The sequence below is a fragment of the Parasteatoda tepidariorum genome, chromosome 5 (genome assembly GCF_982258835.1).
Source record: "Parasteatoda tepidariorum strain Cologne lab strain chromosome 5, Ptep-v5.0, whole genome shotgun sequence".
In the NCBI taxonomy this organism is placed as follows: Eukaryota; Metazoa; Arthropoda; class Arachnida; order Araneae; family Theridiidae; genus Parasteatoda; species Parasteatoda tepidariorum.
In genome coordinates, this window is record NC_141759.1 from 122,457,567 (window position 1) to 122,485,434 (window position 27,868).

A 27,868-nucleotide genomic window follows, 5' to 3' on the forward strand; every position below is an offset into this window, starting at 1 on the left:
CTGCAATGTGTTAAAAAGCCATAAGCTCATAATTTTGCAGCATAAAGCTAAAAAACTGTTAAGTATAAGCAAGTTCGAATTTTACTAAACTTACTTTAAGCCGTAGTTATGTAATTGAGCTCACAAGCATGGAAAAAATAAGTGAAACAAACACCAGTAAAGTGTTGCATACATTGCAAAAGCGAAATCTTAAAACTACTTTGATTATAAGACTACTTTATTATGGACTTCACAAAAGTCGAAACACGAAGATTTGTTTCAGGGCGGAAAGGATCATTCTGAACATGGGTCGAAGAATTCTTGCCGACAAATGTTGTAAGACTAAGCATTGTACAACTCGTCTGCTTCCTTTTCTCTGAAATTATAACTATTAATTTCTCTTTGTATGTCAATGTTATAAGTTGATTTATAACAGAGCAAATCTTGAACTCCTGTCTATTCTTGATCTGGAGTATATTTTAGAATTTTTAAGCTTTATTCTTGTGAAAAATGAAATCTTGTAGTTAATTTTATGTTTAGTAATTTTTGATCCAAATGGAGTAATGTAAAATATCTAAGAATTATATTGAAATACAGTGGAGCATCGTTTATACGACGATCACTTATACGATGCTTACATTTATACGACGTTTTAGTGTGGTCTCAAATCATTCCTATTCATTTTAATGTAGAAATATATCGTTTATACGGCGCATAGAATCGGTTATACGTCGATTTTTAGATTTTGTTCACGTTTATTTAATTTTTTATTTTTTCTTGTGTATTTTAAAAAAGGGCGGAATTTGCCAACATGAATGATACAGAAAAGGGTGCTAACAAGAATGCTTGGATGACGACCGTAATTTTTACTAGATGACTGAAAAAACTAGACAATGTTATGAAGAGGCAAAAACGAAACATTTTGCTATTCATCGACCAATGTCCAGCTCACCCATCGATACTAATTATTTTGGAAAATGTAAAAGCTCTCTTTTTTCCTGCAAATTGCACAAGCGCGCTTCAGCCATTAGATTTGGCCGTGATTAGAAATCTAAAATTGCATCATAGAAAGCAGTAAGTTCAATTTGCTATTCAAAGCATTGTAGAGACTAATAGCAAGAAAATATAATTAAAGGTAACATACATTCAAATTGCTCACTGCAATTTTTCTTCTTTGGTTATTTGTTTGTTTTGCTTTGTCTAATTTAGAAATTTATGTAAATCAACACGTTAAACATTAAAATTAACTGAAAACAGAGTTAGTTAAAGTTTTAGAAGTAAAAATCGATTATACGACGTTTTTCGGTGATCCCTTCGGCGTCGTAGAAACGATGCTCCACTGTATCAAATTTGTTTTAATATCAATAGTACTTGAAACTATGGTTACAGCTTTCAGGGGCCTAACTAGGTTTTTCTCTGAGGTACCTATTTTGTGAAAATGTTGACATAATTTGTGAAAATTAAGAATTATTTTAAAAAATTAACACAAAAATGTGGTAAAAATATGGTTTATTATTTCTTACGGGACAAAATATAAAATTTGAAGAAAAAGTATTATAAGACTACCTATTCTCCTAAAATTTAATTTGTGAAGATACCGCTAAACGGTAGTAAATTTGACATGGACAGACCCCTGACTTTATTTTACTCTATTTATTTGTTTCTTACAGATCAAGCTTTTACCAATCCTTTGTTCGATTAGCTATATATTTCACAGTAGTAAAATGTGCTTGATTTTTTTTTCTTCTTTTACTGAGATATATTGTTTTAAATTTTAATAAAATTTTTTCTTTTGTTTAAAAAGATTTTCCAGCAATTGCTCATATTATTCCTCAGTGTTGTGGTTTCTCATTATCCCTTTATTTGCATAAAAAAATCAATATCACTTAATTTGGTTATTGTATTGTGGTAAAAAATAATTAAATTTGATGTTTGGTGAACTATTTTTTTTTAAGAAGAGCTTGCAATTCATAAAAAAAAAGTTTCTGAAGTACAAGTAAAGATTCAGAATGTAATTAATAAACAGAATAAATTTGCTCTCTTGTTGGGTAGATTTTCGTGCTGTAATCTGTGGCAGAATAATCGTCAAGTCTTGGGAACTTCCAGCAGTGGCCTGCGACAAACTTATAAAAACATCACAAAAGGGGATCAACTTGTAAAGTATGACACGTAGCAATCCCTGGAACATCTACTTGTTTTTTGTTTTGTTTTTTAAATTGCTAGTTTCAAATCTATTTGTCACCTTGTCAATTGTAGTTAGCACAACAGATCATGATACAGAAATATCCACCTTTTGTTTTTATTGAAAAGACTTTTCCTTTCATTCAAATGCAGTAAAGCAAATTTTAAGTGGTGATATTTTTAATTAAATATATGTTGGGAAGAAAAGGGTAAGATCTGATAGTGGGGTTAGACCCGGTAGCTTGATTGTATTGAAATTCTGTTTTCTAATGAACAAACTCTGAGTTACACTTTATTAAGTAAGAAGAAGAACCTACCATTTTTTTTGTGTTGTTGATTAATTCAAGTTATCTTGGTAAATAAGTTTGTTTTATTTTGGACTTACATTGTTAGAATCTATTGAAAAATTTTATTTATTCAAATATATTTTCTGGTTTTTCATTCTCCAAAATTCTTTTTAATTTTTGAGTGTATACTAAGTCATGCACAGTAAATTATAAATAAACATCTCTCAGAGGCATAAGTAAGCAATTGCTTTTTCATCTGTTGCTACAAGAAAGAAAAATTAAAATTCAAACTTTTGCCAGTTAAAATAGTTTCCTCGAAAAAATAAAGGAAGATTCTGCCTGACTAAGGATTTCATAATTAATGTTATGAAAATACTAGAATTTTTTTCTTAGTTTAATCAAAAGCTTTCTTTTTATAATATTTATTTAATTTTTTGCATCAGAAATGGTGCCAAATCAAATTAACTAGTAGGTGAAGGTCCTATCAATTGGTTGTTGCTTAAGAAAAAAGTTACATGTTTTTTAAAATATTTTTTCACTTTATTTTTGTTTGCTATGTTGAATAGTTCTGATAATAGTAGTATGATAATAATAAAGAGCAATTATGATGCTACAGAAACAGAAATTCAAAAATAGAAACTGATTTTATTTTATGTAAAAAAGTTTTATTAAATGTTACTAAAAAATTATACATATTAAAAAGATTATTTCTTCTAGTTTAAGTTGTGATTTTTTTAAAAAGGAAATCCAAATGATTTAAATATGATTTTAGTAGCAATTTAGATCAAGCTGATTCAAATCGGTTTATTATTGTAACACATTGTTCAAAAATTGATGTACATTTTTGTTTAATATAGGAGTGTTTCCTTACTTTGAGTGGCCCACAAGGTGTCGGAGAGACTGCAACAGTCAAAGCTTATGTAAATCTCTTGATAGTATTAAGTTATTTGCTTGGTCAAATAAGCATCAAGAAAATGCTAAACACAAATAATGGTAAAATCTTTTTTTTCTTTCCTGAGTTTTGTATTTAAAAATATTTTATGTGCATAAAATTGTTAAAATATTAGGTATGCAATTTGTTCTGTGTTTCTCATGTTTAACTTGACTTCTTTATTTTTAAAAATCCACTATCAAATTAGATTTTAAAATAAATGATAAAAAAATCATTATTTGAAAGGCTTAATTTGATTTAAATTAGTTAATTTATTTTAAATTTACCAATTGAAAATCCAGTACAATTTATAAATATTTTTCAATAACAAAACTAAAGCTTCTGAATATTATGGTTAATGTTATCATACAATTATTAAAAACAAATCTCTAAATAAATAAAATTATAATTTTCTTTCAAGCTGAACAATATGCAGCTTAACGAAAATGTGAGCTTAATATAACATATTTTTATAATATTTTTAAATTTCAATGGTGTCCATTGAAACATTTGTTAATAGTTGGCAAGATTTTCTAGTTCTGAATAATTAAAAATTTTAAGTTCAATAAAAAGGTGTTAAAATGAATTATGGATTTCAGATATTACTTATTAAAATGATGTGTTATAAATACAAAATAATAAATTTGTTTTTCAATATTTTTTAACCATGTTAAACTTAATTTTAAAATTTATTTCAATTTAATTTCAAAGATTTATTTTCATGTTAAGTGAAAGAAATGTTGAATCAATCTTTTTATAGAATAATTTTCGGTTTTAAAAATGTAGAAAAGCTTAAGTTACTGACTTTATTTATTTAATTTAATGCAGGGAATTATCTTCCGCATAGCAGTAGCCTTTTTAAAAACTTGTGATCTCAGTAAAACTTTTAATTCATTCTTTCAAACAAAAAAGGTAAGAAGAAAGAAAAATGAAATTAATATATTGCTGTACATTTTATTTTAATTGTGTTAATCTATGTCATAAGAGTATTGCAAATAAACATATGCATTTATTCACATTACAAAGACAAGAATTAAATTTCATAAACACATATAAAAATAATTTTTCACTGCAGCAAAGTCACTCAAAGAATAAAAATGTTGAGAAAACATTACTGTCTCTTTAATTGTTTAATAAATAATTAAAACAATTTCTTTTCATTTTGCAAAAGTTTTTTTTATTAATTCTTTAACTTAAGTGAAACCGTCTAGTTTGATGCTATACGCTGAAATTATGTGGCTAAATTAAATTACATTAAGGAAAATTTAAGTATAAGCACATAGAACGTGGAGATGATGATGAGGAGCAGATATATTTCAATTGACTAAATTCTTGAAAGTGTTGATTCGTTTTCGGCGATATCGGATGCTTAACCTGAGACTTTTCTTCCTATTTTAATTAATGAATTTTTTTCTTTAGAAATGTATCATGAAGTAATTTTATTATTTTAGAATTCTTCTTTGCAAGCACTGACAAATAGTGTGCATAAATAATTACAGTAACCATATTTTATAAATACTATATAGCAGAAAAAGGAATTAAAAATTATAAATTTAAAAATAATTTCTAACTATAGCAAAATTCCTATTTACTCAAAGAATAATATTGAGAATAAATATAAGTCTTAATGTATATTTAATATATAGAAAAAAAAAGAAGAAAAAACGCACTGCATTAGTAAATATTTACTTAAAGAAAATACTTCAACTCTAGTTCAGAAAAAAAGAGCTGAAATGTATTACATTACCTTTTGATTTTTGAACATTAGTGCATAGATTGAAACGATGGTCGATAGAAATATTTTAATGAACTAGATTTATGAAAACACTGATTTTTTTCATGCAATACCAAATTATAAAATCATCCACACTATATCTAAATGTATACTACCTCTATCCAATGTGCAACTGATTTTAATTAAGTAATTAAGCTGCAATGGAGCATTATTTTAACTGAAGAAATGAAATTAAACAAAATTTTCTATGAATTTTAACACCACTGATTTTAGAGAATAGGAGAAGTTGATTCTCTGTAAAGAGCTGAATAACCATTTCTTCAGTTATTTTAGTGATAAACAAACAGTTTGAAGTTTTGAAATCCTTCTTCCATTTTGCACACACTGTCAACACCATAAATTTAATTCTTAGAATTTTTACTAATAATGTACAAAGAATTTTCGAACGATATAAGTGATATCAAAATTAAAAGAGCATTAAAATATCCTTAGCGGATGGAGGAGGCATGTTTCTATTCAGCAAATGTGACGTCATAACCAATCAAGGATTGTTTTTGATTGCATCATTTACGGAGATCTTTTTGAAAAATTAATAATATTTAATAATTAAACAAATAAGCATTTGAGGAAAAAACAATTATATTTTCGGATTCAGGAGAGAATTTCCAATTAGTTAGAACTGAAAATAATATACTGTAATTGTCCATTATGTATTTATTCAAACTAGGATTCTTATATAAAAATTTTATATATTTGCCTGTATATGACTTGGTTAACATCTTTTATACCTTTAAAAAATTAAATAGTATTTCTTTTCTACATTTTGTATAAATGTTAAATATATTTTAAAATCTCTCTTCTAGGTATGTTCTGCTTTGGAGATCAGATAACCACTAGGGAAACTCAAGCTCAGTCCTTATGTCTATTTCTCTTACAATCTTCGAAATATTTTTGCATTCAAATGGTAAAAGAATGATACTTATTGAGTTGAGACTTTTTTTATTTCAATTATTTAATTATCAAACAATGACATTTAAAAGAGTGGGAACTGGGAATTTTTTTTAAAATTAAATTTCTGTATTAGTTTTTTTTAAAAATGCTTTTTAATATCTCAGCCTTTTGTTGGGACTTTTTTTATTATAAGGAAATTAATTTTTCTATGGATTGCTGTCTTTTCTTTCAAGATGCTTCATAGTGATCTGGTGTACTTCTTAAAAAATTTATTTAGAGAATGATGAAGATAATTTAATTCATTTACTGTTTTATGTAAAATGATAAAATATTGTTAAACGCAAATAAGAGTTAAATTTTTTAGTAAGTTAATTGCCCATTCAAAATATTTCCTTGAATATAGACTATTATTATTATTTTCAATTACCTCTTCTTTTTTTTTACTTCTTATAATAAAAATAGTAACTAAATGTTAATTGTTTTAAAATAAATCATTTTTTTTTCTTCGCACTTTTTGTCACTTTTTTTCCCCTTTAAAGCACAATTCTACGAAATGTATTACGTTGGAGCAAGGAACACAAATAATTGTTCGTGGGTGCAAGAACACGAATTTTTTTTTTTCACCTTCAAGTTTGACTTAAAACTGTTTTAAACTTTACTTATCAGTGAGATTGTAATAATAATTTAAAAATTGAAGGTAAGGTGACCTCCCTTTTTCCTGAAGTTGCAATACACCATAAAAGATTATCATTAGTGTCCACTCGAATGGTACGGAAGTTTCTAAAATTGTAACGAAAAATTAAAAGAAAAAGTATGATTGAAAAATTTAAAGAATTCACCTATGACTGGTTGACCAAAAGTGGCTTATAGCGTTTTCAATTTAGCCCCTGAACTGTCTTAAATAAAATATACTAAGAAAATAAACATACCAGAAAAAATATTTTCCAGCTGTACTCATCATTTACTTATATATTTTATAATTTTTCTCACATTATTGGATTGCAGCAATTTTGTTTTCAAAGTCTTGTTTATTATGATAGAAATGATTTCAAAAGTTGAAAAACATATAAAAATAATTATAAGTGAGATCATCACATTCATCTCATACTGATTATTAATAATTTTCAATTTTTGATTAACAGTTTGAAGCAAATGAAAATTTTAATTTCCTGTTTTTTTTTCTTTTTTTCCTACTTTTGCACTCCTATGAATTTGTTATAATTGTTTCTTTATCTACAATTCAAAAAAGGTTTTTCATCCATAGTACTTGAAAATTTATTTCTTTTAAAGTAAATTTTTCTTATAAATGTTATCGATGGTCGCTTGTAACAAGCAGTTATATAAAACAGTTTATTGTGTAAGCATTTTTATATTGTTCTTACTCAAAAAAGTATCAAGTTTAATACTTTTCTTCTAATAAAAATACTTTGATCTCTTAATTAATTCATTTGTATTGAAAAACAAGTTCAATAATAAGTTTTAAGTAAGTTCAATTGTAAGAATATATTTTTTTAGAAATCTCATAACTTTGAATTTTGACATGCAAATTTTTTCCAGCATTCCTTCCTTTTTTTATTTTTATTTATTTTTAAATATAAAAATATTTCTGAACAGTTTTTTTTATAAGTTGATTTATTTAAAGTTGATATTTTTCTAGTTATCACTAAATCACTTGATTTAAGTCATGTTTTAAATTAACTATAGATATATTTTTTAATGAAAATCACTGTTTTAAACTAAATGATTTTTTAAATAAGTTATTAAGTCAAAATATTTTGTAATTATAATCTTTAAGGTGTGATTTTTTAGTCTGATTTTATTGATAATAAAGGTTTTATCCAAAAAATATAAATTATTATGTTTCTAAATGGACAAGTAAATAAATTAAACTAGAGACTAATTTTTCTTTTGCTGTATGTAAAACAATTAGCTAGGAATTTAACATATTTTAATAATACCCATTTAATTTAATGTTTATTTAAATACTTTAAGTGTTCTTAAAACAAATTAAATATGTCATTAGCATTGAACAATATTAATGAAAGACAGCACATAAAAATCTTCAATAATTTTTTTTTCTTTAATGTGTTCTGATTTAAGCTGTTTTACTCTTCACTGGGTATCTAACTGTTCAATTGCCTTCCTGTAATTAAAATTTTAGATGTTTAGCTTGTAATAATGAAAAAAAAATTTTTTTTTTAAAATATTTTAGTTAGAAATATTAACAATTTTATCTTTATTATTGAAATTGTACTTTTAAGTCATGATATATTGTTAATGTATTTTATTAGATAATTTGGCTAGTATATATAAAAAAATTTGATTTATATAAAAAAATTTCAATTTAAATGAAAATTCGTCTTTAAAAAAAGTTTTGCCAGCTCCTTTAGGTAACATCAAGTAATATACATTTACTTAATAAAAAATACGGAAGATATCTAAGATTTTTTTTCAACCCGGCAAACATTTTGTTACCACTCGGCCACAAGTTTTTATAAAACTAAAACATTGTATACAATTTAAAGAATGGCAGCTCTGTATTTTTTTTTTTAATAACGGCAGGCACTGAACTTTTGTTCTTCGCCTTAGAAGATGCCGGAAGTGTTGCTCATTTATCGTTACCCAGTGGGCACCTGTGAACCAAAGTCACAGAGGCGAGCAACATTACCCACGCCACACTGACACAAAAACTCGTTCATAGGGTAGGCCATGTTCATACATTCACACATCAGAAGGCAACACAGATAGAGAGAAACATTCATGCCCAGAGCGGGATTCGAACCCGCAGCCATTGGCTTCACAGTCAGGCACGCTAACCACTCGGCCAGCTGGCCGGCGACAACTCTGTATCAAATATTTTACCCAGGGTCCAGTTTTGTTCCTCTTATGCCCATAATTTCATGAAAGTAAAAGAAATAAAAATCCCCTGAATATAAGTAAGTAAAAACTCAACTAAAAATATGGTATCGAGGCTATATTTTACCATAGCATTTCCATATTAATTTCATTAATAAACAATCATTCTTTTACAAAATAGTAACTCTTCATAACTACTTTACTGACTCAGGCTGACAAACAGCACTCAACTGCATTATTTAATACTAAAAACAACTTATATTCAAATTCTCTTTCTTAAATGTAATAATGCTAACAATAATACTTTCTCCAATCAAAAAGCATTACTCAAAACTCCATCTAAAAACTAAACTTTAATGATTAAATCTCTTCAGAACATGTTACAAGCAATACAAAACATCGATGAAACCTTAATTGCATAAATAATATTCTTATTACCACCTTCATTATTTTTTCCCTGTTGCTCAATCACAAATCTGTCAAATTCATCACCACAATGCCAAATATCCACTTCTAATGCAGCCTTGCCTCTCTGAATATCTTCCTCTTCTCACCTTATCCTTCATTTCTTTTTTTCCATCTTTGCAAAATGCTTAAAATATCAGATCAGTCATCGCCAGATTTGGTAAGAATTAAAAATTTCTCAAAGAGAGCTGCAAAGCTAAAAAAAAAGCTGTTTTGAGTTAATTTAATTTTTTATGATGTTTTTTTTTATTCTATTCCAGATATTATTTTTAATCTTATTCTGGTTATCTATTAACCAAAAATTTAATTGTTTCCTTAACAATTCTTTGAATATATTTTTATAAGTGGATACATGAGAGGTTGTATGAATGGATCCGCCTTATAAACAGGTGTGACGTATGGGTGTGGCAGAAGTCGAATTCTTGGCTGTAGATGGCCCACTGAAAAACAAGAACAATTACATCACCGAGTGCCTTAATGGCACACAACAACATGGGATTTTTAAAAAAAATTACAATGAGAACTAATAAGAAGTGAATAATTCATTTGTTTTACCAGCATTAAATTTTTTTAATGCATATATGAGCCTTTAATTGCTCAAACTGTCAGTATTGTATCATGAAAATGATTTGTCATCTCCCACTGTTACATCTGATTTCCAATTGGTGCTAGTGTTACCATTTTCCCACGTGATGTCATCTTTTATGTCATACAATGCATTTGTTATGTGAGATTTGCTTAAGACAATGTATTATAGTCTAATTGTAAGCTTTTTCCCACTTAACAAGTACCCATTCTGATTTTTTGACTCACAAATTTTTGTGCCTTCTGCTTAGAGTAGAATATATAGGTACTTAACTATAAAATCAACACTCAAAATGGTGACCTGTCCTGCTTGGTCTAAATGAAATTGCACTTCTGAACAAGAAGTTGCTGCATCATAAATATATAGAATTACAGCAAATATTTACTCATAAATGTAGAACTTATTTTGACAAAAATATTATTATTCTATCTACTGTATGCTAAATTTTTAATTTAACTTTTAAGCATATGTTATTATGCTGATTATAATATATTTCTGCTGCATAACGTATGTTCAGAAAGCTCTTAAGTCTGAGCAAAAATAAAGTCAAGAAGAATGCATGATTTATCTCCAAAATAAGTACAACACTTTTTAAAAAGATTAAGTACAATTTTTAAACAAGAAAAATATGATTCATGAAAGAAATGTACTAATGTTATTAATGTATCGCACGCTGAAGACTTCGCATAAGAATGCGTTACACATTTTTAATTCTTAATAATGAAGAGTAACTGATATTCCACCATCCTTTTTACCATAGATTACGTCTAGGTTAAGAAATGATGGTACTTTCATGTAGAATTCAAGATGCTCTATGTTCATTGAGCATTAACCTCAAAAGAATAGGTGGACTTCCATGAAACTTTTGCTATCCATTGAATTTTTGCCTGTGAAAAAATTTTTGTTTTGAAAAAGATCAAAAATACTTAACTCCTGTTTTTGATGTGATTTTCTTACATAAAATTAAACAAAAATTTCAAGATATATTGGAATGAGCAATTCAATATTTATCAAAAGTAAGGTTAACTTTCATATTGGAAATATTCCTAAATGTTGCATATATATGAAAACATCTAATATTTTTATTGTATTTGAAAATATTATTCTTACTACTACTGAGCGCTTTCATGTTTTCCTTATTTTTAAACCAAATGTTTGAAAGAGCGAAAAATTTTAACACCTGTATTTGATGTAATTTTCATATAAAAAATTAATCAAATATTATATTGGAATCAACAGTTCAATTCAGATTTTCTAACACACATTAAAGTAACATTGTGTCTATGAAATCGATGTATTGGTCGCACTAATGACTGTATTTAATAATTATTGCCTTAATTCAATTACTGGTGTTTTCTAATCTTGTGTTGTATTGTTTTAGGAGGTGTTTGATAAGACATCTATTTCTGCAGAATCTTTAATTTTTTTTGAAAGAGAATTTCTTCCCTTTATTGAAGCTAACTTTGAATGTGCACTTAGGTTAAGTGATGCTGATTACGTGAGTCCTCTATGGATTGTATGTATAACTTTCTTTTTTGAAACTGCTAATAATATAATTAAAAATTTTGAGAAATAGTGATCAAAGCTCTTTTTCTTATGTATCTTTCAGTTCAAAAATTTTTGAGAGAGGGAACAATAACCCCCAAAATAATTCTCTTCTTAAAGCCAAACACTCTGTTTTTGTTTTGCTAAAATTTCAATCGAGTGCCCATTGGATTTTCCAAACTTTATTCTACCAAATGTTACTCAATTAGAAAGTAATGCAAGAATTTCAATACCCAAAAGTTCTATGATCGAGGAGTTTTTTCAATGTTGTATTTTCATTAAAGAAACCATTTCACAGAAACTTTCTCGTCAAATTCTTGTTTCTTAATCAATTTGTTTCCTGTTAAAAAATTTTTGCGACTGAAAGTCATGTGACATTTAATTTATTTGCACTACTCCACTCCCTAATTTTTGAATCACTTGTTTCAGTCAAAAAAAATTTCTGTGCTATTTAATTTAGTTAAGGAAAATCTCTGAGCAGCATAATAAGGAGTTTTTGAAGTCATGTATTCGTATATCTGAAGCTATGCATTACATTTTTCTTCCTTTTTGAAAAATTTCAAATTGGTCATTTAATTTAATTGTTATTGACAAAATGATTCAAAATGTTTTTGTATTTTTAACTTTATAAAATTCTCCAAAAATTTGTTGGTTATAACTTAATAATAATAGATTTTATATTGCACTCTTTTTCTAAAAGCTTTTGTACTCCCATTCAAAGAAATCTGTAAATTATTTTTTCTTAGCAAACAAACTAATCATAAATTTTTTTACAATTGCTAACAGCAATGTTTGTAAACCAATTGTTGCATTAATACTATTTTTCTCTTTTTTATTTTACCTTTTATAACATATTTTAAATTAGAAAAAAGTTTCTTTAATAAACTAACTATATATTAATTAATTTTACTGTTTTGTCGGTAAATATTTGATTTCTGATTCAAAATTCGAATTGTATAGTTATCACAATATCGGAAGTTTGTAAATGTTGCTTGCATTCCAGAGATGATATTTCCAAAACTATTCCTATTACCCTAAAAAGCAGACAAAGACTAAAGAATGTATAGGAAACATATTACATGATGTATAAACATAAAATATAAATTTCTTTTTATTCATACGTGTTTAGTAGGAAGAAGGAAAATGAAATCTGGTGTTTTAGTTTTGCACTGTATAAGAGTCTAGTTGTTAAAACAAAAACAATTAACCATGCTAACCTAAAAACCCATGTGTTTAGTTAAGAATTCTTTAAATATTTTAAATTCAAATAAGAAAAGAAAAACAAATAGGTATAAAATTTAAAGAATTTTATCTATTTTTTTTCTCTATAGAGTATACAACAAAAAATTATACAATTTTGCATTTGTGACATTTATTTTTGTAAACTGAATCTCCTAAAATAATAATGCTAATTCAAGACAACATTATTTAAAAATTTGACTTGAGATATTGGTTTAAAGAAAATATGATATTAATGAATATTTCAGAAAGGATATTTAATAATAAAAATATATTCAGATGGAATATGGATTATTTTAAAAACAAAGCAAAAGTTTATTTTAAGGAAATCAATCATCAAAAAGTAACAAAAACTTTATCCCGCAAAAGTCATTGTACACTTTCAAAAAAATCTCCGCTTATTAGAAAATATTCTCATTTTCGTTAAATTAACATTTAATTGAGTTTCCTTTCATAATACCTACATTTCCTACAATAGCTTTCATAAGTTTGTAAATAAATGTAACTAGTTTTTTTTTCCTTGGCGAAATTCAAGCAGAATATTTTTTATTAAATTTTACAGAAACTTTTACAACACTCAATTGTGAATTTATGAATTTTTACACAAATTTTGTAATTTTAATCTTTGATACGAAGTCCTTTTAAGCATTTTATCATATATTACAGTGCAATAGCACACAATAAACTAATTTAACAATATTCATTACTGATTCATTATGATGGCAAATAATCAACTTTCAAATTTGGTTTATTGTTTTACTACGGCCACGAGCCGTTTTTAAATGATAAAATAAAATGTTATGGAATTAGCAAGCAAGAGTTAAAATATAATTTTGCTATCATAAGTTTGGGAGAAAATTACAATTAAATAAGTGATAAATAATTAAGTAAGAAAATTAAAGCAATTGACGATAATTTGAATTCTAAAATCCGAAAACATTTAAGTGTACGATGACTTTCGTGGGGTAAAATTTTTGTTACAATTTGATTATTGATATCTTAACAATGAACTTTTGCTTTGATTTACTAAGTATTGAACTAATATATTACATACAGTTTTGCTAAGAATAGATTATACATCTTATTATCATGTACCCATTTTGAAATATTCATTTTAATTAATGAATTTTTATTTCCTATTTCAATAAAAGTTATAAAAAGTGAATGAACACTTTTGGGAGCCACTGTAACTATAAAAACTTATTGATATATAATCACCTGGAACGTTTTTCCTTTGCTTAATGAAAATATATTAAACAATACTTATCCAAGGTTTTATTGGTTATTCTGTTTTTGCCCTTTAATAGATACACTTTGAGCAAAAACTACTTAAAATAGCACATTAAAAACATTTTTATTCATTGAAAGCAATATAATCTACAAGCTAAACCTATTATTTTCTCCACATGTCATCATTTTTTAAGAATTAATGTTGTACCAAAACATTAAAAAATAAAATAAAAAAACAAAATCTTGCCAAATTGTTAAAATGAATTATATTTACAAGATAATATGTTAAAAAAGTAACATTTTGAGTAAAATATTTTATAATATCAATACTTTTCTAGTACACATCCTACACTTTATAAGAAGGAAAGAAAAATACAGACCTGGAAATATTAAGATTTTTACCTAGAATAATCAGGGAAATTCGAAATCTGATTAGAGTGGCCACCATGATATATATATATATATATATATAGATGGAATAAAGAATAATAGGAATAACTCAATTTAAATTATTATTTTTTATTTAATATTATTATATTCTTACTTTTATTTGTTAATTTTTGGCTTTTTTTTAAAAATTAATTTATAATTTTTTTGTTACCTCCTGACTAACCTTAAATAGCTTTTTGTTCAATAATCTGATTTCTCTGATCTAGGTGCTAATCTTAAAGATTCAAAAATTATGATTTCAAAAATGTTGATTAAGTAGCACTAACTATTGGTCAAGTTACTAAAAAAGTATTTTCTCTTAACTAGCAGACCTTACTTTTAATGATTTAGAGTTCTTGACCATCAAAATATGAACAAAAATTATAGAATTTGTTTCTTTAAATAAAAATTTAATGTATACAATTAATGTTCCTTATTCAATTTTAATAAGGTTTGAAAAAAAATAAAATTGTATGCTATACAAATTTTCACAGCATTTTATAAACTATGTATTTAAACTGTTCAAAATTTGAGCGAAAATGGTTGATTAATTTGAGTTATGACACATGAGAAAAAACCATATTTTTAGAAATCTATTATTTAAAAACTATTTGATCAATTTCGTTCAAATTTCGTATTGTGTCATTTAAAATTTGATAGTTTAAAATAATGCATTTTTTTGCCATAAAATTTTGAAAAAATTGACACGCAATTAATAAAATAACAAAAGGTTATTAAAAATTATTTTTTTACATAGAATTTGTTGAATAAAATAAATTTTAATTTATGTTCAGAAAGTTTTATATTTTTTTCTTTAAAGAATTCTGCTCACCTGGCTGAACTGTCAGGACCATAATTTCTGAATTGTGGCTACTCCAATGTTTTGATATACAAAATCCTAAATTTAAAAAAAAAAGAAAAAACAGAATACTTTATATAGAACAGAGTTTTATTTTTTTTTCTTCCTATTTCGGAATGAATTATGTTTATTGTGTTTGTTAGAAACTCTAATAAGAAATAAATCTTTTTACAAGGCCTAGGAGCCCACAATTAGCCATGCTAGTAGATTTCTCCTTCTCAGCTCGACTGTCTCCTGGTCAAAAGGACGATGCACGTCCAGTGTCTTCGAGACTGCGAGCTCGCAATCCCTCTGTGTCTTATCAATACCGAGCACAGGGATTTGTTTTGATTAGAAATGAATAAAATAGTCCTTAAGACTCCAAAAATTAGTAGTAGAAACTCTCATAAGATGCATCTATTTAAAGCACCCAAAATAATGAAATTCCAAAATATCAGAAATGTGTTTTAAATTGCTACAAAATAAACATTTCTTAATAATTGTGGTAAATCCTTTTTTAGCTGATATTTTTTATAAATTTGTGAAATTTTTTCCAAATCATATTAAAAGAGAAATTGGTTGTAAAAGTTTAAAATAAAAAAACACAAAAGATCGGATATTGATTATTCTAAGTAGTTTAAAGTTATTGTTCTTCATACTTCTAAAGTTTAAAGCTGTTTCTTCAAACAAACTTCAAAAGTGCAAAACTGTGCTGTTCTATATTGTTCCTAACATTCAATCATACACTGTAATTAATTAACAACATTATGGTTCTTTTATATTATTTCAAGTTTTGAAAAATTATTTTATTTTAACTGGTCTTTTTTAGTGGCATAAAAACTCTGATTACATTAAAAATAGTCTCACCAAAATGCATCTTCATTTGAATCACTTTTTTGTATAATTGTAGTAAAAAAATAACGGATATAATCTCCTCTGACCAAGAACATATTAATGCATGACAGGGTTTGCCAAGAAGGCCCACTTTGAAAAAACCCGCCCAGGTTTTATTGGGTGGGTCCACCTTGAAAAAACCCACTTGGAACGATAAGTGGGTTTTTTCAACAAAAAAAATTTTTTTTTTTTTATTAAAACTTAATGATGCACATTTAATCCTATATAATTTATTGTGCAGAATTAATTTGTCAAATAGAGTTGCATGTTTTATATGATTAAGTTATTAATATTTGTAAAGTAAAGGAAACACTTGAATCTATAATTTTATAGTACAGTACAGAACCCGTTATCCGGAAATCAGAAAACCGGAAAACCAAAAAACCGGAACGAAATTCGATAAATTTTCCCGCGATTTTTTAAAAAAAATTTTTTTTTCCTCGTAAGATTTTAGGATTTTTCTTTATTTTTTGAAAGATGTTTACTATACCATCATTTTAGAAATAATCACTACTGTATTACTTCATCGTTTTTTCTTCTTTTTAAAATTAATTCCTAATATTTTTTTTTCAGTTTGGTTTGACGATAAAAAAAAACGTCTTTTTGTAGCGATTCAGAAAACCGGAAAAATCAGTTATCCGGAATAGCGATGGTCCCGATCGTTCCGGATAATCGGTTCCCTACTGTACTATTGAAAACTTTAAGTGGGTTTTTTCAAAGAAATATTTTAATGAAATTAAATCAAATAGAAATTTAAATAATATAGTCTGAAAAGATCAATTTTTCAAATTTAGTTGAATTCTTTATATATTAATAAAAAGGTTATTATTATTAATTCCTATGTTTAAAAAATTGGAGGAAAATTTTTTATTTTTTTGAGTAAGTGATACATTAACAAATTTAAACAGTTTTATTTTTCTGGCTTCAAAAAATAAGCTAAAACTTTTTATAAGAGAACTTTTTAAAATTATTTATCTAAAAATGAAATCATTTTCCTAGGATTAATTATTTGAAAAAAATGGGACAAGTAACTGATAATTATACATAATTTTAATTTCACTTTCTATTAATCTTATTATAAAAACATGGAAGTCTGTTAAATATTTATTTCAGTTTTTTATTAAAGTCAGATGAAACTTTAGTTTTTACTGATTATAAATATTTACTGATTATAATTTTATAATAGGTAATATGTATATATATGTGTTTAATAAATATAGTAAATAAATGTGTGTGAAATAAAAAAGGATAATAAACTTGTTCCTTTTTTATTTCTGCATTTATCTTTTATAAAGTTGAGTTAAAAATTGTGAAACTTTATGTACTTAACAATAAAGAAGATTCAAATATGTATTAGTGATAATGCATTATTTAAGCATAATATAAAATACATATGACAAAATTAAAATAATTTTTTGGATTTATTTCTATTTTTAAGCTTATACTACACTTTTTAATAAAAATATTTACGCAGTAAGACTTAAAGCTTATGAGCACTAAATGAAAGAACCCAATTTGGGTTTTTCAAATAAAACCCAATTCCCCCCCGAGTTTTTTCAATAAAACCCAGGCGATTTGAGTTTTTTCTAATATACCCGGTTTTTTTCAAACCCTGCATGATCTTTCACAACAACTTTTTTGCCCCCCTTATTTTAAGAAAAAATATTTAACCATTAAAAGCTTTCAACTTATCTTGCTGGTTGGTAATTAATGTATTCATAAGAATGTATCAAATCTGAAGTTAATAGAAAGAGTGGCGAAACATGCCTGTGTGAATTCTTGACCAAGTATTACATAATGATCTCATTGCATTTTATAGTATTTTCTGACATTAATGTTTCTTTAAAGTTATCCTGGTCTTCTAATTTCCTATCTATATGCAGTAAACAGAATATAATAATTTCTGATTTGTCTGGTAGATTCTTTATCATAAATTTCTGTCAGTCAACAGTCTATTTGAGCGGGACTTTTTTTTCAAGAACCTCAAGCATTATTGAAAATTACTTAGTTGAAAATAGATTTTAAGAAAAAGAAATTCTACTGTTTACACCTTATGATCACAGTTAATAGAGCCACTTTTCATATACAGTCCTTAAAATTTAATTTATACTTTCAATAATTCCTAGTTTAGAATCTTTTATTCAACATTCTGGCTTGTTTTATGCCACATTCCTTAAAATGGCTGATTATCTTGTGATAGGCCAGACAATTGATTATTACTAAGTTAGATTTGGTCTGTAGAAAATTTGAGAAAAAAATAAAGTAAAAAATACACTTACATATATTTTTCTTGGAATTTTTTTTCTAGCGGAATTAATAAAAAAAATTTAAGTTTTTTTTTCTGTTGTCATAATTTAAATATAATAATAACAATGCAAGTTTATATATAACAATAATAAGTATTTTCTTTAATGTATGTTTTTATCCTCCTATTAGGTCATACCGATATGAATTCCCACTCTTGTATATCTGGTAAACTAATTAACCAAGGCGGTATACATGGAAGAATTTCAGCAACTGGAAGAGTAAGATTCTTAAAATGACCCTTTTTTTATAAATGTTTTTTATCAATCTGATACTATGTCAGTGTGCTATGTCTAACAGATCGCACATATTGTGGTAAGCATGATTCAGAAATAATACAGTAAAACCTCGCTACAACAATATTTTGGGAAACGAATAAATATATTGTTGTAGAGGGATGTTATATCGAGGGCCTTCATACTTTAGGGACACAATTAGATTTTTTTTTAGTTAAATGTTATGTATGTATTAACTGTAAATACGCTTATATATTATGTTAAAAAAAATTTGAAGATTGTTAATTATGGATAAAAATATTAAAAACAATTGAAATAAATCCAGAAAATAAGATCATAAGCATACCTGAAAGCCGTTTTCATTGAAAATCATCTGATATTTTTGTTTGTATATTAATTTTTTTGACTGTTAAGTCAACCAACAAAGTATGCATTCGTTCCAAAGCATGAAAAGGATTTTCGTTTGTGAATCGTGATCCACCCACCTTCTACAGAAAAAAAATTCTCTTTCAGGTGTTAATGTGATGCTTGCTGTCATTTGTGATTCATGATCAGCTTTTAACATAAAGGAAATTAAATCAGATCATCTGTGACTCCTTAAGGAGATGAGGGAGCCAATTCTAAGAATGGAACTTCTTGGGGTGGTCAGCAGTGAGTCTTCGTTTGTCAGAAAAGGTGGAAAAAATGGCAAAAGATGATGAAATGAGATTCTTTTACATTATTTGAAAACCAATAATAAATGGAGAAATATGGTTGAAATTTAGAAAAAATTTTTTTTTGCAGCAGTCTATTGCTTCAGAGAATATCGTAATATAGAGAGGAACATAACATTAATTCATATGCAAGTTTGTCGGGATCACGAAATATCAACGTAATAAATGGAGTTATTGTTCTATTGTCTATGTTCTATTATTAGGGAGCTATTGTTGGATATTGCAGTAGCGAGAGTTCATTGTATTAAAAAAAAACCTGGTCAATGAAAGAAAATTATATTTCTGAAAAAATGTTCATAGTGAAATTTAAAACTTTTATTAAAATGAAATGTCGAAAGCAATTTTTCCGAACAGAATCAAACCATTGCAAAGAAAATGAAACACACAAAAATAAATTTAAGCTAATAAGCTTAAGAATAAATATAATTATTAGGGCTGTGAATAAGTAACATTTGGCTACATCTTTACTCGAATTTCTCGTGTGTATCTTCTGACTTATTTTAGAGAAACATAATGAGAAATTTCTGAAAAAGACATGTTACTTTCTAAGCAAGAAGCTTATAGATCCCCTATAAGCTGCCGTAGATTTGATGTCACATTTCCAAATGTTATCATGAACGAGGATAAATTTAAAATTATCTTTACTTTTATGTTATATTAAATTTGGTGTATATGTGTTTGCTTTTAATCATTTTTTAACTTTGTTTTTGGTAAGTGTATTAGAAATTTTAAAAGTTATTCAGAATTACAATTTTTTCTAAATTTTCAAGCAAATAAAATTGGTAACTATTTTATAAAATGTAGCAAATAGTAATTTATTTTCAATTTCTGAAATTGTTTCCAAGCTTTTTTTTTTATCTAACTGTTTAAGTTAACAGCTGCCTAGTTAACAAATGGTTACAATTTATCTAAACATTATGTAGCTGAAAATTTTACCATTAAATTTTTATATTTTTTTAGTATAGTATCATTATTTTTAGTTTACAATTTAACTTTTTTCTTTTTAAAATTTTAGCATTTTGCTTTTTCACACAGAAAACTGATTATTACTACTTTATCGAATAAACAATAGCCGTATTTTTATCGTTTTTGTATTCTTATTAATATTTTGTATTTCGATTTCACTTTTTTTAGTAAAGTATAGGGATGTATTTTTCTTTTTTATTTCTTTTTCACCTTCTATTTGTTCATTGATATGCGAATACTATGCATTTCCCACTCAAAACTCAAAGAGAAAACAAATTCAGCAAGCCCTTTCTTTATGTTTGCTTGACAGCAGCTTATTGTCAGAAAACAGATTCTTTCCGACACATAGTAGGAAATTAAAAACATTTGTCCCTTCCCTGCACCCTCTCGACCTAAAGATTTACTCAAAGTGACGAACCTCTTATTCAACTTCAAAAATTTACATTCCGTCAATCGTTCTAGTTCTAAATGATAAGAAAACTGATCAAAATTTTTATAACTGATTAATTATAAAGCTAAAAGGTTTTGTTTGCAAGTGCAATATTTGTGTATAGAGATTTTAATTCATCATGTTATTGTGTGAAGGATGATGCAAAAATGTGATTCTCAACCTTTTATTTTTATTTGAAAATGAACAATATAAAAGTTACGTGGATAAAATATTTATATCTATAATTATCTAGGGTAACTTGAACAGGGTTGCCACTCTACAGGGAGAACAGGGGAAAACTTGAAAATGCAGGGAATTTCGTTTCTTATTTTCTTTTTAAAAAATAGTGACCTCTCAATGCATAATCTATGGTATATTTAAGGATGATGTTTCAGCTACATTAAACTATTTATTTACTATAGCATTAAGTGTATTCAGCTGTTCCAGCAATTTAAATTAATATAGTTAGCTCACACAGGAACACAGAAATTGTTGTGTTTCTTCTTAATATATTGTGTATAATATGTACAGGGAATTTTTTTTTCTCCAGATTTGAGTGGCAACCCTGTTAAAATGATATTATGAAAGGACAGTCTAATGTAGTGATTTGAAAAAGGATTTTGGCACCTTCAATACCTCTTCAACTAAACGCTTTGAAAGTGGTCCCTAAATTTCAAATATGATATCATTATTTAAGTTTTTAATCTGTGCTGTTATAATTTTTTTTAATGCATTGATAGAAAGAATCATTATCAAATTAAGAATAGGATGTCATATAGAAACTATACATTTTATTGTTCAAAGAATATTTATGGCTTATAAGTTGAAAAGGCTTGGAGCCATGCTCTTTAGGCTTTGGTTTACTAGAATTAAATGTGTTTTTTTTGTTTGTTTTTATTTTTACAAATAATTTGAAAGTAATAATAAAAAAGTGTACTCAATTATGATTGTTTGCATTTTCAGGGTGCGTATCACAGACTGAACAATTTTGTGAATGAGGCAAGTTCTATGAGTATGATTGGAACATCACCTGGATGGGGTGGAAAAACATTCATCGTTCAAGTTTGTTTCATTTTTTTAATCAATATTTTCTTCTTACTGAATATATATATAGTAAATACATTGCTCTAGTTAAAATTTATACACAATTCAGTATGTTTTTTAAGCAACTCATTCATATCACTACTTTTGATTCTTATTAATATTATACAGAATTGTTCACTAAATTAACCAGGCAAGGTACTTTATTGTGAATGGCCAATAAGTTTTAGCTGCTTTGTAAAAGGACAGCAGCTTTGTAAATCTTTTTGTATTTTAAAATAATTTTTATGCTGTCATCAAATATATCACTCTGTGCAAAATTTCAAATAAGTTGTTAAAGTAATCATATAGTTGGAATGGTGAATTGGCAAATTGGAGTTTAGTTTGATGCTCATAATGTTCACTGCTAGTTGTTATGTCATTTTATTACATAATAATTGTTATGTCAATATACTTATTCTTTGATTTAAAAAGAGAAAAAAAATAGTTTTATACTTCATCACCTTGTACTGCACTCTTTCCTAATTCATAATGTAAAATCAAAGTTCAAGCTTATATTATCTTTCTAGAGGAGTAACATACCTTTTGTATAACTCATTAAGTGTTAATTAAGGAGAAAGATAGGGGAGAGTGGCTCACATTGGGACACTTTTTTATTTTATTTTAATTAATTATTGTCAAAATTTTACCAGGTATTCGTGAAACATTTGAAATCATTTTTAACTAGGTTTTGATTTTGTATCTGTCATAGAAAAAATTTTAAAAATGTTTAGTTACCTTGTTATTTGTCCCAAGGTGTACCTCCTAGTAGGGTACCTTAGGACAGTTAAAAAGATGCGAAAAATTAAGTAGAAATTTTCTAAAAATGGTATAACTAAATAAATTTAAATTTTTTAATTTTGTTAATAAAGTTTTATTTTGTTAGTTTCGACTTCTTTTATGCAAATCCAGTTGTTCAGAATCAAATAGCAAACCTGAAGAATGTTCAAAGCTTTGCTCTGCTTAAATTTTAACAAAATGTCATTTAAATCTACTTTTAGCTGCCCTTAAAGCTGCTTTTTTTATTGGGTGTTTGTAAAAAGTGCTTAATTTTCCCTTTTGAAAAAGAAATTTTTTTCTTTACTATGCTGATTTTCGCCATGTATTATGCGAAAGCGTGATTTTCTCATTGTTTTATTCAAAGTTTTCCCAAATCATTGAACCACAATCTATTTCGGTGTGCTCGAAAGCACCAATCATTTTACATATTTGATTAAATACTTGCGAGTGCTCTTGTACGTCTACTCAGCTGAGTTTCAATGAGATTATTGCACTCTTATGTGCAACTCTGCTGCATTTTGCAAATTATTCTCAGCTTCAGTCCTCATTTCCACCCTCTGATATCGAATCAAAAAATCTCTTGATCATTTTATAATGTCTAATGTAATCAAGAAAAGAGTTCATTGTCAGAGGCTAGTTATTTTATCGCGATCATTTAAAGTCTTTGAAAATTATTTTGCATTTTGTTAATGTATATATTGCTTAAAAATATTTTTAAACGCTTAAAAGGTGCTTATTTTTTGTTAAAAGATTTGGCTACGTACCCTGTGTGAAAAGTTTCATATTCAGGGGTGGTTGTGTTCCTGAAAAAATCCTGATATCCGGATCTTTCAAAGTTTCCGGAAATCTGAAGTCCAGATGTTTCAAGAAATCATCGATCACATATATTTGTAAAAATTCTTGTATATTTTACTTAAAAATATTAGAACTAGAATTTATACTTGGCATGTCTTTCATTTGTAAATATTTTTTCTGGTAGATTGATAAATGTGATTAGAGATAAAAGTAAATTTGCACATAATTATTCATTTAAATTATGCTGCATTTAGAATGTCATGTTTTGAAAATTTTAATTCTTTAAATTTATAAAGATCTTAATTTTTTGAATGATTTTACTCAGTGGCCCCCAATCACCCCTGTATATTATATCTTGTCCAGGTTTCCTCATTTTTCTTGCACATGATACTTGCATATTAAATGGTGTTTTGGTAAAAATTAAAAAGACAACACCAATTTTAAATAGGTATTGGTGCCTGAAATATCTTTGTACTGAATTGAGTAGATATAAATAATAAATTTAGTAGATATAAATCATATGAATAGATATATATAATACATTTATTATTTTTTTAGGTGTCTTGGATTAGGTTGAAAGATTTTCATCTGTTGACTGTTGGAGAGTATACTTACGAAAGTGACACTCGATACCAAAGTGTCTACCTGCAAATAAGTTATAATTGGGCACTCCAAATTAAATATCCACAAGTGTCAGGTCAGCTCCTTCCCACCCAAGAGTATTGTACATGGCTACCATAAACATGCTACCATGTTTATTTGACATAGATTTCATGTTTGTAATGTTTTTAACCAGTTATTCAAGAAGAATGAAGTTTTATCATCTTTGTTAATATGAAGCTGTAATGTTGTTGTAGCAATACTTCACAAATAAGGATAAATCATAATTGGTTGTTGTAAATTGTTTCTATAGATAAGGGTGCAGATGACTTACTTGACACAACAGAATTTAAGGAAAATTGAAATATTTTTTAAATAATCCATTTTATGTATGAATAAACCTCGTGATCTTGTATTTTGCGTGACTCGTAAAAAAAAGTCTACTTTCGTTATTAATTTTGAGTTTTATAAAAATTTCAAAAAATTTCTTTATTTCATTTGATTCCAAAAGAACTTAAAATACAAGCCTGTTAAAAGTAACCATTTAATATTATAGTAATCATTTATATTGTATAAAAGTTATCATTTATATAAAAATGATCACTTATAAAATAATGATTATTAATCATATTATTATTATTATAATCACATTATATTATACATTATTATTACGAAAGTAATCATGTATTTGTCATCGTATTTTTCAGTTTGCTTTAGTTCAACTTTCTTTACTTTTCTGATTATTTTTTCCCTTTCTATTCTTTAATTAAATTACTTATTAAAGTTTTGAATTTCTGAATGTTTAAAGACACTGAAGCATATCACAAAGAATTTAATTTTACATGCCTGATTTTTGCAATGTACTGCCCTTTATGAATCTGCACATTTTCGAGGAGTATGTTTAAATTAAATCGTTGACTTACTTGCAATTTCAGTCTTGTATACTTTTGTTGATTTGTTTTGTCATAAATTTGGTATATTGAGTAAGAAACTAAACTTATTATGGAATTATTATAGCTTTTGAAATTTTATTCTCCTGTGTTTTGTGTTTAAATATTTTTTTTTCTTTTCTTTCTTTTCTTTTTTTTTTTACAAATTTATTTTAACTCATGCAAATAAGGGAAAAAATTGAAATGTTGCTGTTTGATTGAAATATATTTTTAACCTATATAAAATATTTATTAAAGAATTGTATCCAGAAACAATAATCTGGTCTCGTAACCAATTTGCTCAGTTGTATTAATTTAAATTAATGCTTTTTTCTTTCATTTAAAAAAAAAATAAAGTATGGTTTTGCTTTATTTTATAAAGATGAGGTTTTTTATTGATCTCTTTTTTTTTATTGAAAGGGTTTTTTAATATATTGCAGGATTCATGAAGTCTTATTTCTAGAGACCTTTTTATTATGAAGTCTTTTTATGAAAATAATTTTTTGCAAATTGCAGTTAAACATGTCATTGATAAAAATGATCTATCTAAAGTCAATGTTTAATAACTCAAGTCTAAAATGACCAATAAAAACAAATTGGTCTTTCAGAAGGTTTGGGCTTTCAAGCATTAATTTTTCATTTTTATTTATTTTTCTTCACAGGGAATTGATTCTTCAGAGATGCAAAAAAATTCTCAAAACAAAAATATTTTTTTTTGTTTAAAATTGCCCTTAATATTATCCTTTTTTTTAAAGTTACTATGGCTTTTTCAAAATATTTTTAGAAAGTAAAGTTAATATATCGTTAAAAGTCTTTTGCTAATAATTTGAATTTATACAATTCATGAATAAACTATCGTATGTGCTAAAAAATAATCAAAATTTATTGAAATAGTAATAATTTATGAAACTAAATTTAAGTTGCATTTCATAAACTTAGGAAATCCTAAGAAATTATCAAATTGACTTGTAAAGTTATTTGTTATGTTGAACATAACAGAAAATGTTCTATTGACAATGTTACTATTGATTTTTTTTTCTTTGCAGGGAACTAAATATTGAATTGCGAATAAAAACAAATTTGTAATAAGACAAGAGATATTGCTTAACGATATTGCTAATACTTTTCAAAAGATGATCATTTAAGTTTTCTAATCAATCATCAAAGTTAAGTAGGTGTTTTAAATTCAAATGATACAGCAAAATTGTTCCAATAAATATTTATTGGCAGAATGTGGACGAAACATGTGATTTAATTGTCTGATGCGTTTACAGTCTTTGGATATTAAATTAAATGTGTGTTGCACAGTACACAGAGAAATCTAAATTTTTTTCTGCTAAATTATTTTCAATTTTTTCTCATATTGTGTAAATGTTTTATTTTTATAATGCTTTTGGCTTAAATTTAAATGAGGTAAAATAAACACCCTATTGTAATAACTTATAGGATTAGCACTGTATTTGATTATGGCACTTATGTTCAGGGGACTGTTATTTTTTTCCCCTACAAAAACAAAACTCCAAAGGCATGCCAAAAGAATGACCTATTTTAGAATTGTCAGTAACAGTAAATAATTCTAACATGTATTAAATGGAGTCCTTTTAACGATGTCGCAATTCAATAGTTTTACGCAATGTCTTTATTTAGTTGTGTTTTTTTTCCACTCTCAAAATTTGTTGAAACATCAAATAAAAAAAGTCATTTTTTTCTGACAAAATATTGCAATATATAGATAAAATATAGTTTAGAATTGTTGAAAAGTCGGAGAATTTTATTTTTGAAATGTCATGAACTCTATGATAAAACAAGTTTGAAAAAAACAAAGGTTTAAAAAAGCATTTGCTCTAAAGTTAACGCCTTTACTCACCTCTGAAAAAAAAAATTTAAAATAAGTTTTGCATGTTGGTTTATAAATTATTTTGCACTAACAGTTTACTAACAATGTAAAATATAAAAGCTGAATTAATCATATTTTTCATTGAAAAGGCATATTAACAAAATCCACAAAGGATTTATGCATTATCAAGGCTTCATGCATCTGACATAGCAATCAGATTGTTAAATGAAATAATTGATATGAACAAAAGGTTCAATTTTAGTACAAGTTTTTTCCCCCCATCATTTCTATAGTGTTTCTAGTTTAAAGAAGATATAATATTTATGAAAAGTTCCATTTATCTCTGTTGATGTTGTGTCGTAATATTATGTACCGTAGTTGATAATAAATTCTATTTCCCTTTAATGTAATAAAGTACGATTTCAGTTCATTGTTCTTATACAGAAAGGTGCAATAAAAGTTGTTATTGTAAGTACTTGCCTCATTATTTTTCTTTACTAGTTGCGCTCACTCTGCTCAGCTACTTACACAGCAATGTTCAATCTGTTGTGTGTTAAATCCTCTTGGTGATTGTGGGGGATCATGCCTGTCCTCTCATCCAGCAGGTGATGTCATAACAATAGATGTGTCAAAGGGGGAATGAAGTGCAGACTATTGAATTTGAAGTAATGTCCCTCACCAAACATGTGGGGACTGAAACAGTTATGAGGAGCAGTGTTGCCAGAACTTAAGATTAAGAACTAGCGAATGGGAGTTCCAAAAGTAACGGATTCGAACATTTTGTGGCCCAAAAAAATAAGTTGTGTATTTATATATATACTAAAAAACTAAACTCAGCTCGACAGCCCATAGAGGGTCAAGGCCTACTATGCCCATCTCAGTTTTCTTGACCTTGGGCTCTGGAGTACAAGAGCAGATTTTCTGGTCAGGTGGTCAGCTGAACACGGAAACCCCAGTGTTTAGTTCCCAAGCATGCTTGGTACTCATTTATCGAACCACTGAAGGGATGAAAGGCTGAGTGAAACTTTCACGGCCCGAGGGTCGAACCCTGG

At 26.6% G+C, this 27,868-nt stretch overlaps 2 protein-coding genes across 8 annotated transcripts; both read left to right on the forward strand.

Annotated features, from left to right (window-relative positions):
• The first annotated feature begins 114 nt into the window (after positions 1-114).
• On the forward strand, positions 115-6,171 carry LOC147810134 (uncharacterized). Of its 5 annotated transcripts, none has more exons than XR_015434238.1 (3): positions 115-315; positions 3,305-3,440; positions 5,977-6,131. XR_015434238.1 is itself a non-coding variant. In XM_087165030.1 (3 exons), the coding sequence occupies exons 1-3, from the start codon at positions 1,311-1,313 to the stop codon at positions 6,087-6,089; spliced, it is 339 nt and encodes a 112-aa protein (XP_087021156.1). In that variant the 5' UTR covers positions 1,149-1,310; the 3' UTR covers positions 6,090-6,171. The 5 variants fall into 5 exon arrangements, 1 of the variants encoding a protein (XP_087021156.1); XR_015434241.1 differs by lacking the exon at positions 115-315 and adding an exon at positions 365-383 and having other exon boundaries at positions 5,977-6,165; XR_015434240.1 differs by lacking the exon at positions 115-315 and adding an exon at positions 433-451 and having other exon boundaries at positions 5,977-6,165.
• Positions 6,172-11,248: 5,077 nt separating this feature from the next.
• Positions 11,249-27,288, forward strand: LOC147810135 (uncharacterized). Of its 3 annotated transcripts, none has more exons than XM_087165034.1 (4): positions 11,249-11,491; positions 18,583-18,671; positions 21,759-21,857; positions 24,009-27,288. In XM_087165034.1, exons 2-4 carry the CDS (start codon positions 18,594-18,596, stop codon positions 24,189-24,191), a joined length of 360 nt encoding a protein of 119 aa, XP_087021160.1. In that variant the 5' UTR covers positions 11,249-11,491; positions 18,583-18,593; the 3' UTR covers positions 24,192-27,288. The 3 variants fall into 3 exon arrangements, with proteins under 3 accessions (XP_087021160.1, XP_087021159.1, XP_087021158.1); XM_087165033.1 differs by having other exon boundaries at positions 11,251-11,469; XM_087165032.1 differs by having other exon boundaries at positions 11,252-11,487.
• Positions 27,289-27,868: the final 580 nt, after the last annotated feature.